This window comes from Hyperoodon ampullatus, assembly GCF_949752795.1.
Source record: "Hyperoodon ampullatus genome assembly, chromosome: 12".
In the NCBI taxonomy this organism is placed as follows: Eukaryota; Metazoa; Chordata; class Mammalia; order Artiodactyla; family Ziphiidae; genus Hyperoodon; species Hyperoodon ampullatus.
In genome coordinates, this window is record NC_136925.1 from 40,028,604 (window position 1) to 40,040,977 (window position 12,374).

A 12,374-nucleotide genomic window follows, 5' to 3' on the forward strand; every position below is an offset into this window, starting at 1 on the left:
ATCTTGCTGTGATTTATGTCATAGAGTGTTCTACCTATGTTTTCCTCTAAGAGTTTGATAGTTTCTGGCCTTACATTTAGGTCTTTAATCCATTTTGAGCTTATTTTTGTGTATGGTGTTAGGGAGTGATCTAATCTCATACTTTTACAGGTCCCTATCCAGTTTTCCCAGCACCACTTATTGAAGAGACTGTCCTTTCTCCACTGTACATTCCTGCCTCCTTCATCAAAGATAAGGTGACCATATGTGCGTGGGTTTATCTCTGGGCTTTCTATCCTGATCCACTGATCTATCTTTCTGTTTTTGTGCCAGTACCATACTGTCTTGATTACTGTAGCTTTGTAGTATAGTCTGAAGTCAGGGAGCCTGATTCCTCCAGCTCCATTTTTCGTTCTCAAGATTGCTTTGGCTATTCGGGGTCTTTTGTGTTTCCATACAAATTGTGAAATTTTTTGTTCTAGTTCTGTGAAAAATGCCAGGGGTAGTTTGATAGGGATTGCATTGAATCTGTAGATTGCTTTGGGTAGTAGAGTCATTTTCACAATATTGATTCTTTCAATCCAAGAACATGGTACATCTCTCCATCTATTTGTATCATCTTTAATTTCTTTCATCAGTGTCTTATAATTTTCTGCATACAGGTCTTTTGTCTCCTTAGGTAGGTTTATTCCTAGATATTTTATTATTTTTGTTGCAATGGTAAATGGGAGTGTTTCCTTGATTTCACTGTCAGATTTTTCATCATTAGTATATAGGAATGCCAGAGATTTCTGTGCATTAATTTTGTATTCTGCAACTTTACCAAATTCATTGATTAGCTCTAGTAGTTTTTCGGTAGCATCTTTAGGATTCTCTATGTATAGTATCATGTCATCTGCAAACAGTGACAGCTTTACTTCTTCTTTTCCGATTTGGATTCCTTTTATTTCCTTTTCTTCTCTGATTGCTGTGGCTAAAACTTCCAAAACTATGTTGAATAAGAGTGGTGAGAGTGGGCAAACTTGTCTTGTTCCTGATCTTAGTGGAAATGGTTTCAGTTTTTCACCATTGAGGACGATGCTGGCTGTGGGTTTGTCATATATGGCCTTTATTATGTTGAGGAAAGTTCCCTCTATGTCTACTTTCTGGAGGGTTTTTATCATAAATGGGTGTTGAATTTTGTCAAAAGCTTTCTCTGCATCTATTGAGATGATCATATGGTTTTTCTCATTCAATTTGTTAATATGGTGTATCACGTTGATTGATTTGCGAATATTGAAGAATCCTTGCATTCCTGGAATAAACCCCACTTGATCATGGTGTATGATCCTTTTAATGTGCTGCTGGATTCTGTTTGCTAGTATTTTGTTGAGGATTTTTGCATCTATGTTCATCAGTGATATTGGCCTGTAGTTTTCTTTCTTTGTGACATCCTTGTCTGGTTTTGGTATCAAGGTGATGGTGGCCTCGTAGAATGAGTTTGGGAGTGTTCCTCCCTCTGCTATATTTTGGAAGAGTTTGAGAAGAATAGGTGTTAGCTCTTCTATAAATGCTCGATAGAATTCACCTGTGAAGCCATCTGGTCCTGGGCTTTTGTTTGTTGGAAGATTTTTAATCACAGTTTCAATTTCAGTGCTTGTGATTGGTCTGTTCATATTTTCTATTTCTTCCTGCCAGTCTTGGCAGGTTGTGCATTTCTAAGAATTTGTCCATTTCTTCCAGGTTGTCCATTTTATTGGCATAGAGTTGCTTATAGTAATCTCTCATGATCTTTTGTATTTCTGCAGTGTCAGTTGTTACTTCTCCTTTTTCATTTCTAAGTCTATTGATTTGAGTCTTCTCCCTTTTTTTCTTGATGAGTCTGGCTAATGGTTTATCAATTTTGTTTATCTTCTCAAAGAACCAGCTTTTAGTTTTATTGATCTTTGCTATCGTTTCCTTCATTTCTTTTTCATTTATTTCTGATCTGATTTTTATGATTTCTTTCCTTCTGCTAACTTTGGGATGTTTTTGTTCTTCTTTCTCTAATTGCTTTAGGTGCAAGGTTAGGTTGTTTATTTGAGATGTTTCCTGTTTGTTAAGGTGGGATTGTATTGCTATAAACTTCCCTCTTAGAACTGCTTTTGCTGCATCCCATAGGTTTTGGGTCGTCGTGTCTCCATTGTCATTCGTTTCTAGGTATTTTTTTAATTTCCTCTTTGATTTCTTCAGTGATCACTTCGTTATTAAGTAGTGTATTGTTTAGCCTCCATGTGTTTGTATTTTTTACAGATCTTTCCCTGTAATTGATATCTAGTCTCATAGCATTGTGGTCGGAAAAGATACTTGATACAATTTCAAATTTCTTAAATTTACCAAGGCTTGATTTGTGACCCAAGATATGATCTATCCTGGAGAATGTTCCATGAGCACTTGAGAAAAATGTGTATTCTGTTGTTTTTGCATGGAATGTCCTATAAATATCAATTAAGTCCATCTTGTTTAATGTATCATTTAAAGCTTGTGTTTCCTTATTTATTTTCATTTTGGATGATCTGTCCATTGGTGAAAGTGGGGTGTTAAAGTCCCCTACTATGATTGTGTTACTGTCGATTTCTCCTTTTATGGCTGTTAGTATTTGCCTTATGTATTGAGGTGCTCCTATGTTGGGTGCATAAATATTTACAATTGTTATATCTTCTTCTTGGATTGATCCCTTGATCATTATGTAGTGTCCTTCTTTGTCTCTTCTAGTAGTCTTTATTTTAAAGTCTATTTTGTCTGATATGAGAATTGCTACCCCAGCTTTCTTTTGGTTTCCATTTGCATGGAATATGTTTTTCCATCCCCTCACTTTCAGTCTGTATGTGTCTCTAGGTCTGAAGTGGGTCTCTTGTAGACAGCATATATATGGGTCTTGTTTTTGTATCCATTCAGCCAATCTGTGTCTTTTGGTGGGAGCATTTAGTCCATTTACATTCAAGGTAATTATCGATATGTATGTTCCTATTCCAATTTTCTTAATTGTTTTGGGTTCGTTATTGTAGGTCTTTTCCTTCTGTTGTGTTTCTTGCCTAGAGAAGTTCCTTTAGCATTTGTTGTAAAGCTGGTTTGGTGGTGCTGAACTCTCTCAGCTTTTGCTTGTCTGTAAAGGTTTTAATTTCTCCATCAAATCTGAATGAGATCCTTGCTGGGTAGAGTAATCTTGGTTGCAGGTTCTTCTCCTTCATCACTTTAATTATGTCCTGCCACTCCCTTCTGGCTTGTAGAGTTTCTGCTGAGAGATCAGCTGTTATCCTGATGGGGATTCCCTTGTGTGTTATTTGTTGTTTTTCCCTTGCTGCTTTTAATATGATTTCTTTGTGTTTAATTTTTGACAGTTTGATTAATATGTGTCTTGGCGTATTTCTCCTTGGATTTATTCTGTATGGGACTCTCTGTGCCTCCTGGACTTGATTAACTATTTCCTTTCCCATATTAGGGAAGTTTTCAACTATAATCTCTTCAAATATTTTCTCAGTCCCTTTCTTTTTCTCTTCTTCTTCTGGAACCCCTATAATTCGAATGTTGGTGCGTTTAATGTTGTCCCAGAGGTCTCTGAGACTGTCCTCTGTTCTTTTCATTCTTTTTTCTTTATTTTGCTCTGCATCAGTTATTTCCACTATTTTATCTTCCACCTCACTTATCCGTTCTTCTGCCTCAGTTATTCTGCTATTGATCCCATCTAGAGTATTTTTCATTTCATTTATTGTGTTTTTAATCGATGCTTGATTCATCTTTAGTTCTTCTAGGTCCTTGTTAACTGTTTCTTGCATATTGTCTATTCTATTTCCAAGATTTTGGATCTGGGAAATAGAATCTTGGATCATCTTTACCATCATTATTCTGAATTCTTTTTCAGGTAGACTGCCTATTACCTCTTCATTTGTTAGGTCTGGTGGGTTTTTATCTTGCTCCTTCACCTGCTGTGTGTTTTTCTGTCTTCTCATTTTGCTTATGTTACTGTGTTTGGGATCTCCTTTTTGCAGGCTGCAGGTTCGTAGTTCCCGTTGTTTTTGGTGTCTGTCCCCAGTGGCTAAGGTTGGTTCAGTGGGTTGTGTAGGCTTCCTGGTGGAGGGGACTAGTGCCTGTGTTCTGGTGGATGAGGCTGGATCTTGTCTTTCTGGTGGGCAGGTCCACGTCTGGTGGTGTGTTTTGGGTGTCTGCAGACTTTTTATGATTTTAGGCCACCTCTCTGCTAATGGGTGGCACTGTGTTCCTGTCTTGCTAGTTGTTTGGCATAGGGTGTCCAGCACTGTAGCTTGCTGGTCGTTGAGTGAAGCTGGGTGCTGGTGTTGAGATGGAGATCTCTGGAAGATTTTCGCCGTTTGATATTATGTGGAGCTGGGAGGTCTCTTGAGGACCAGTGTCCTGAAGTTGGCTCTCCCACCTCAGAGGCACAGCACTGACTCCTGGCTCCTCAATTTGGGATGATTTGTTGTCTATTCATGTATTCCACAGATGCAGGGTACAACAAGTTGATTGTGGAGCTTTAATCCGCTGCTTCTGAGGCTGCTGGGAGAGGTTTCCCTTTCTCTTCTTTGTTCTCACAGCTCCTGGGTCTCAGCTTTGGATCTGGCCCCGCCTCTGCGTGTAGGTCGCCGGAGGGCGTCTGTTCTTCGCTCAGACAGGACAGGGTTAAAGGAGCAGCCTCTTCGGGGACTCTGGCTCACTCAGGCCCGGCGGGAGGGAGGGGCACGGAGTGCGGGGGCGAGCCTGCAGCGGCGGAGGTCGGCGTGACGTTGCACCAGCCCGAGGCGCGCCGTGCGTTCTCCCAGGGAAGCCGCCCCTGGATCTCGGGACCCCGGCAGTGGCGGGCTGCACAGGCTCCCGGAAGGGCGGTGTGGACAGTGACCTGCGCTCGCACACAGGCTTCTTGGCGGCGGCAGCAGCAGCCCCAGCGTCCCACGCCCATCACTGGGCTCCGCGCTTTCAGTCGCGACTCGCGCCCGTCTGTGGAGCCCCTTTAAGCAGCGCTCTTAATCCCCTCTCCTCGCGCACCAGGAAACCAAGAGGGAAGAAAAAGTCTCTTGCCTCTTCGGCAGCTCCAGAGTTTTCCCGGACTCCCTCCCGGCTAGCTGTGGCACATTAGCCCCCTTCAGGCTGAGTTCTCGCCGCCAGCCCCAGTCCTCTCCCTGCGCTCTGACCGAAGCCCGAGCCTCAGCTTCCAGCGCCGCCCGCCCCGGCGGGCGAGCAGACAAGCCTCTCGGGCTGGTGAGTGCCGCTCGGCACCGATCCTCTGTGCGGGAATCTCTCCGCTTTGCCCTACCCAGGTATGTGGGGAGTTTCTTGCCTTTTGGGAGGTCTGGGGTCTTCTGCCAGCGTTCAGTAGGTGTTCTGTAGGAGTTGTTCCACGTGTAGCTGTATTTCTGGTGTATCCGTGGGGGGGAAGGTGATCTCCGCGTCTTACTCTTCCGCCATCTTACCCGGAAGTCTGAATTTTTTTTTTTTTTATTATCTACAATAATTAACTAGCAGCATCAGCGCCTTTACCTGAGTTCCTTGGCAGAGCAGAAATAAAGAATTTCAGAAGTCATCTTAAAACACGTGAGAAATCTACCCTCCAAAGAAATTCTTGGAATGCAGATTAGTTTGAAGTATAGCACATATTTGAAGAATTTTTTTTTAGTATTTCAGCTCTTAGCTTATGTAAAACACTATTTGCATCCTCTTTCACTGCCTTCTCTGTACAACTTCAATAAGTATTACACTCTTTGCTCCACTGTTTTTCAGAATCCCCTCCAGAGGTTTATATATCTAATCAACACATTTAACAATTCCTCCCCTCTTACCTTGAGAAAAATTAAGAGGAAAAAATATAATCATTCATCAGAGAAAATATGCCATCCCAAGGCCTCTTTTGAAACTGATGGTCTAGTTAGTGGACCAAAAGTTTGTTGTAGTATTTCTAGACACAGTTAAGGGGAGACACACAGAGAGGGAAGAAGCAGGTCGGGAACATACCCAATTGAGATTCTTGACCAAGTAGGGCCACATTATCAATACCCACCTTTTGCTTGACCCACCAATCTCTGTGCAGTCATCTTTCAGCAAAAGGTGAAGTTCTACTATATGTCTATTTGTTTCTGCAAAGCCCTTTCCAAAAGGAAGCAACATTCTGTTGATTTGTATGGGACCACAAGGGCTTTTAAGATTCACTCCATCCCCATTTCACTCCCCAAAGCAAATGTTCCTGCAGTGGGGCAGGTTGCTGATCACAACTCTTATGGTTGCGAAAACTGCTAAGTAGCTAACTACATTAGTGGACATCCACTAGGTTTTAGAGATTTAGAAGGGTGATGGTCTAAGACTAATTGTTGGCCACATTACCCTACTAAATAAACTCTAATAAAGGAAGTGTCTTGTGGGCCCATTGGCTTGCGTACAGTATAGAGACCCCAAGCAAAAAGGCTGAGGTCCAGGAAAGCCACAGAATTAGTTGGGGCCTCTTCAAATCTATCTAGGGTCTGACTTCTTAAATAAGGCCTATGAGACAAGTCAGATAAATACAGATTGAGAGGAGTTTATACATGGCTGAGATATAAGAACACCAATGATTTTCTTTTAAAAAGTAGCACTGCACTAACACAAATGATAAAACATTAAAGAATTTATTGATTACTCCAAATATGGGATATCTTTCCTTCCTTAGCTGGAAATGGCTTTCCATTGATGGATTCATTCCTGACCAGTTCCCTTTATAACAAGAGGCAAAATATGTACAAGAAGGCACACTAAATGGCCTAACCCAGACTGAACCAATGACCTTGGTCTCATTAATAACAGTGACTTGTAATGATGCTATAACAAGAATTATTCATCATCTTTTTTAAAGGCTCCAGAATCTACTTAATATTTATATTGCAGGTACCTATTAAACACAAAAAAAGAATTGACTATGTCTTCCTACCCAATGTGGCAGAAAATGTTCAACTTTCAGGTTTTCAAGTTAAAATGGCTCCATCCAGAATCCCATTCAGACCTGACTGGTAATCATATATCCTTTTTCCAAGTTTTATTTCTATGAGCATTTGAATGAATAAAAATGTTTCTAAATTCCATTAAGCCTTTTATCTAAATTTTACTATCTGTATTGTGAAGATAGCATGGAAGGACTGAGATGACTACATGTTGTCCCAGATGAAATAGGGTTTGGCCCTAAATTTTAAAACATGAGTTGATTTGCATTTCTACAACCTAGGCCTTGCCTCTGGTCAACGAGCAGCCTCTTAATATGGGTTCTAGAGTTACTGATTAGGTGAGAGAGCCAGGAGAGAGGGCATTGCTACCAGACAGTATTTACTAACAAGTGAAAAACCAGGACAGAGATTAATCCAAAGAAACTTCAAAGCACTTATTTCTATTTGTTTCACTTAAGAACACCATTCTCTATTAACAGTCTTTTTATTCTTCCTATAAATGGCAAGACACTCTTCAGACTTTTGTAAAGTCTTAATCCAAGTCTTTTTGTTCAGACAGGAAAATTTATCTTGGGTAAAGGAATAAATAAATAGATGAATGGAACAGAAGAGACCAGAGAAACATATTTACATACATAACTTTATATATGATATATGTAGCTTTTCAAATTAAGGAAAAGGTTGGGTGTATTTGAATTAGATTAAATCATCACCTTACACTATACACAATGAGTGCCAAATGGATTAAATATCTACATGCACACACACATGCACACACACAGACATACAAACTTATTTCTGAAATAGGACATAAAAAACAAAAGGAAGACTGATGACTTTGACATCAAAACTAAAAATTCAACATGATATGACCAGGTATGATACCACTTAACGATTTATGATCTCTCAGCTCCAAATTCATCCTTCACTGTCTTCTATGAAATAATGACTCTGGACCCTGTAAACATTTCTTCTTTGCCACCTGGCAAGATGTTAAGCTTTGTCAGGAGAGGGTGCTGGAGGGACCCTGGAGAAGGAAGAAGGGTTTCTCTTCCAGGTTCTGGGGTCCTCCTCTAGGCAGGCTCCTGCAGTATGCATGGCTTCTGCAGCACCAGGTTCCTGTAGCACATGCAACTTCTGCAATGCCCAACTCCAGTGGTGCATGCAGTTCCCTGGTGGAGTGCCACTGGCATGGCACCTCCTATGAAGGGGCTTCTCCTGCCCCAGCACCCCTTTGGATGCTTCACAGCCTCAGTGAACTTCTCTGCCATTCAGCCTTGGCCACACCCTCTCCCATGAGGTCTGGATGTTAGCCCAGGAGGGTAGTGGTGGCTCCCTGTATCTGATATTCATATATATATATATATATATATATATATATATATATTTTTTTTTATTTTTATTTTTTTTATTTTTTTTTTGCAGTACGTTGTGGCCTCTCCCGTTGCGGAGCACAGGCTCCGGACGTGCAGGCTCAGTGGCCATGGCTCACGGGCCTAGCCGCTCCGCGGCATGTGGGATCTTCCCGGACCGGGGCACAAACCCATGTCCCCTGCATCGGCAGGTGGACTCTCAACCATTGCGTCACCAGGGAAGCCCTCCTATATTCTTTAGAGCTCTCTTTATTGCTTACCAGCCAATCCTCCCATTACTTCAATCCCTTGTTAAATAATTCTTTATATTAAACTTTCCCCGTTTGATTTCCATGTGTTTTCTGTCACCTAAATGGCCCACGACCAACATAGAACTGATACCAGTAACGGAGTGGTCCTAGGAGACAGACCCACAAAGATGGGGTTTGGGGACTTGTTTGGTTACATCCTTGGGCATTGAACACAATGCCAAGCTCCTTGCTAAGGGGAAATGGAAGGCTGCGTGTAATCCTTTGCATGCAGTGGAATGACAATTAACCGAGCTACCACCTCTTGTAGACTGTGATGAAGTACCTGCTGAAGCACTACCTTGGGAACCTAAAGTGCTCCTACATTGACTCTCATGGCAGTAATGATGACCATAAAGACTGTGGTGTGGGATGGAGTTTTTTTAATGCACTTCAGCACTTAGGGAAGAAAATGACAAGCTCAGGTCCTTTAATTCCTAGCTCAAATCATGGCCCTGAGAACCAGAGAGCTTCGATAGTAGCCTTTTTAAATCTCTTATTTCTTGTAGTTAGGAGGATAATACTGCTAAAAGTCAAGCACAAATTTTAATTGTGCAAAATGCTAAATTACAAAGATAGTTGAATTTACAATCTTGTTGTTTCTCATTGCTGTTGAAATGGGCTCTCTCATTTCAGTGGTGATGATGCATTTCCAGAGTAGCAGAAGCCAACTGCCAAGACAAGATGGGACATCTATCAGAAAGGGCAGCAGGGACATATGAGTAGTCAAAATGCCTTGGCACACAGAGATCTTTGGTGGTTGATGCATCTACATGAATGAAATCCTATGGGCAGCCAACTATTGATAGAATATTGCTTGATCTACACAGGAAAAACTCTGGTAGCCAAAACCTGACTTGAATAGGCACAATGAAGAGTTACAGCCTCTCATCCAGATTCCAGACCTAAGTCAATTCACAGACCAGGGCCCCTTAGCTACAGGATAGATCCCCTTGAAGGTACATACCATAAATCTTCCTCCATTTTCCTAGGTATCTATAATTATTTGCTAGAGTGACTGTTCATGAGAGGGAAAAAAAAAATCTAGACCATTTGGCATTTACTAGGTCCTATCTCTAAATTAATTCTACCTCAATTAATTCTAATTCCTGGGAGCCCAAAACACCACTATGGCTCACCAGTCAAAATGAAGGCTTACAGTGAGGTGATAGAAGCTTAGCTCAGGTCCAAATTACAGTAGACCCACTTGGTCCAGTGTGGTTATTTCCCTACTTCCTGAATGTATATAATTGGACTAGACATAATTAGCAACTGAAAGGATTCCAATATTATTCTCTGACCCATTAGTTAAAGGCTCATTATTGTAGGAAGGGGTAATGAAAAGCCCCTGGAACTTCCCCTTTCTATCAAGAAACTAGAAGCAATAACTCTGGGGAAATTGCAGAGATTAATGCCATCATCAAAGACTTGAAAGTGAGGGTGGTGATACTTTAACATCACCACTTAACACGCCACTTTGGCCTGTGCAAAAAACAGATGGATCTTAGAAAATGACTAGGGACTATCAGGTTCACAGCTTAACCAGGTAGTGATTCCAATTGCAGCTGCTATCCCAGATGCAGTATCTTTACTGGGGCAAATGAGTATGCCCTTGGCACTTATGCTGTTATAATGCCTTTATAATGCTCCATATCAAATTGCAAGGAACACAAGAGGCAGTTTGCTTTTACCTGGAAGGGCCACAGTATACCTTCAAATTCTTGCCTCAAGACTTCATCAGTTCTCCTGCTCTGTCATGATATAGTTCATAGAGACCTAGAGCATCATGATATTCCACAAACATCACACTGATCCACTACATTGACAAAATTATGCTGATTGGATACGATGAGCAGGAAGTAGTAAGTACTTAGGTGCCTTAGCTAAGACTCGTAAGAACTAGAGGGTGAAAGATAAATCCTACAAAACTTAACTGCAACAAAGTTTCTTGGGGCTTAGAGCATGATGAACCCCCAAGATTAAAGACATATTGCTTCATCTCACAGTATGTTACCATGAAAAAAGAGGTATGATGCTAAGTAGGCCTTTTTGGATTTTAAAGGCAAACATATATTTGAGTGTGCTACTTCAACCAACCTAGAGAGTCACCCGTAAGACTACCAATTTTGAGTAGGAAATCACTCACGAAGGCCCTGTTGTGAATTTGAGGTAAAGTATAAGCTGCTCTGCCATTTAGGTCGTATGATCCAACAGAGCCAATGATACTAAGTGTCCAGGCATATAGGGACACAGCATGGAGCTTCTGTCAAGCACCAGTAGGAGAATCACAGGGCAGACCCCTAGGATTTTGGAGCAAATCTTTGCCCTCTTCTGAAGATAACTATTCTCCTTTTGCACCTCGGGAGAGACTGAATGTCTAACCAAGGGAGATTAGGTGATTATGTAGCCTGAGCTTCCCATCATGATTTGGGTGTTGTAGGACCCGCTTAGCCATAAACGTGAGCATGCACAGCAGCAATCTATCATCAATGGAAATGGTATACAATAGACTGAGCTTGCTTGAGCTGGTCTGCAAGATAAAAACAGTGTCCTTAAGCACGTGGCTCAGACTCAATATCAACTCCCATTGCCTCTTCTCTCTCAATCCATACCTCTGACCTGAGGTGCTCTAACAACTAGCTGGCCAAAAAAGAAAATAACAAAACAAAACCAAGCCTGCTTTATAGATAGGTCTGCATATTGTTGGTTCCACCCAAAAGTGGACATCTGCAGCACCAGGGGTGGACCTGAAGGACAATGGTGAAATAAAATCCTCCCTGTGAGCAGAAGTCTGAGAATATATTTGGTTGTCTACTATGTCTGAATGAGAAATGACCACAGCTACAGATCGATACTGATTCATGGGCTGATGGTTCGGTTATCCAAGGACTAGGAGGAAACAGGATTGAAAGTCTGGTGATAAGGAAGTCTGGGAAGAGGTATGTGGATGGACCTGGGAATGGTCACACACTGTGAAGATATTTGTGTCCCATGTCAATGTCCAGTAAAGGTCATCCACAGCAGAGGAGGCTCTTATTAATCCAGTGGACAAAACATAATGTACTCCGTGGGTGTCAGTCAACCTCATTCCCCAGCTACCCCAGTGCTCGCTCACTGTGCCCATGAACAATATAGCATTGGTGGCAGGGCCAGAGGCTTTGAATGGGCTCAACAACATAGATGTCCCCTTCCTAAGGCTGGCATGCACTACTGACAAGTGCCTAATCTGTCACGAGCTGAGACCGATACTAAGGCCACAGTACGGCACCAATCCCATGGGTGATAGCCATCCACCTGGTGGCAGTTTGATTTGGACCCCTTCTATCATAGATGGGGCAGAGATTCAACTTCACTAAAATAGACATGGATTCTGGACATGGATTGCCTTCCTGTCCATAATGCTTCTTTCATCATTACCATCTGACCCATGTCATGTACTCACAGAATGCCTTACCCACCATCATGGCGTTTCCTATAGCATTTCTTCTAACCAAGGAAACAATTTCACAATAAAGGAAATGCTGCAGTGAGCTCATGAAATTAACATACCCCAACACCCAGAAGTGGCTGGTCTAATTGAAAGGTGGAACAGCTCACTGAGTATTCGTGTGTAACAGTTGGGAGACACCACCCTGCAAGGATGGAATTCTGTCTTAAAGGTAGCATCTGGCTTGAGATGGAGTATATGGGTCCAAGATCAAGGGGTGGCAAAGGCAGTGGCTCCTCTCACGATTATACTTCTCATCCCAGCAACCTCGAACTGTGCTGGTTTGGAGGTCTTAGTTTCCAAGGGATGC

The 12,374-nt window shown here is 41.9% G+C and overlaps 1 protein-coding gene across 1 annotated transcript in view; it reads left to right on the forward strand.

Moving 5' to 3' along the window:
- LOC307061531 (uncharacterized protein) overlaps positions 1-11,933 on the forward strand; it is a gene marked incomplete at both ends in the record, with an annotated part of 168,366 nt that extends 156,433 nt beyond the window's left edge. Inside the window, 1 exon segment of the mRNA XM_079716717.1 lies at positions 11,673-11,933. Within this exon segment, the coding sequence (XP_079572843.1) occupies positions 11,673-11,933 (261 nt within the window).
- Positions 11,934-12,374: the final 441 nt, after the last annotated feature.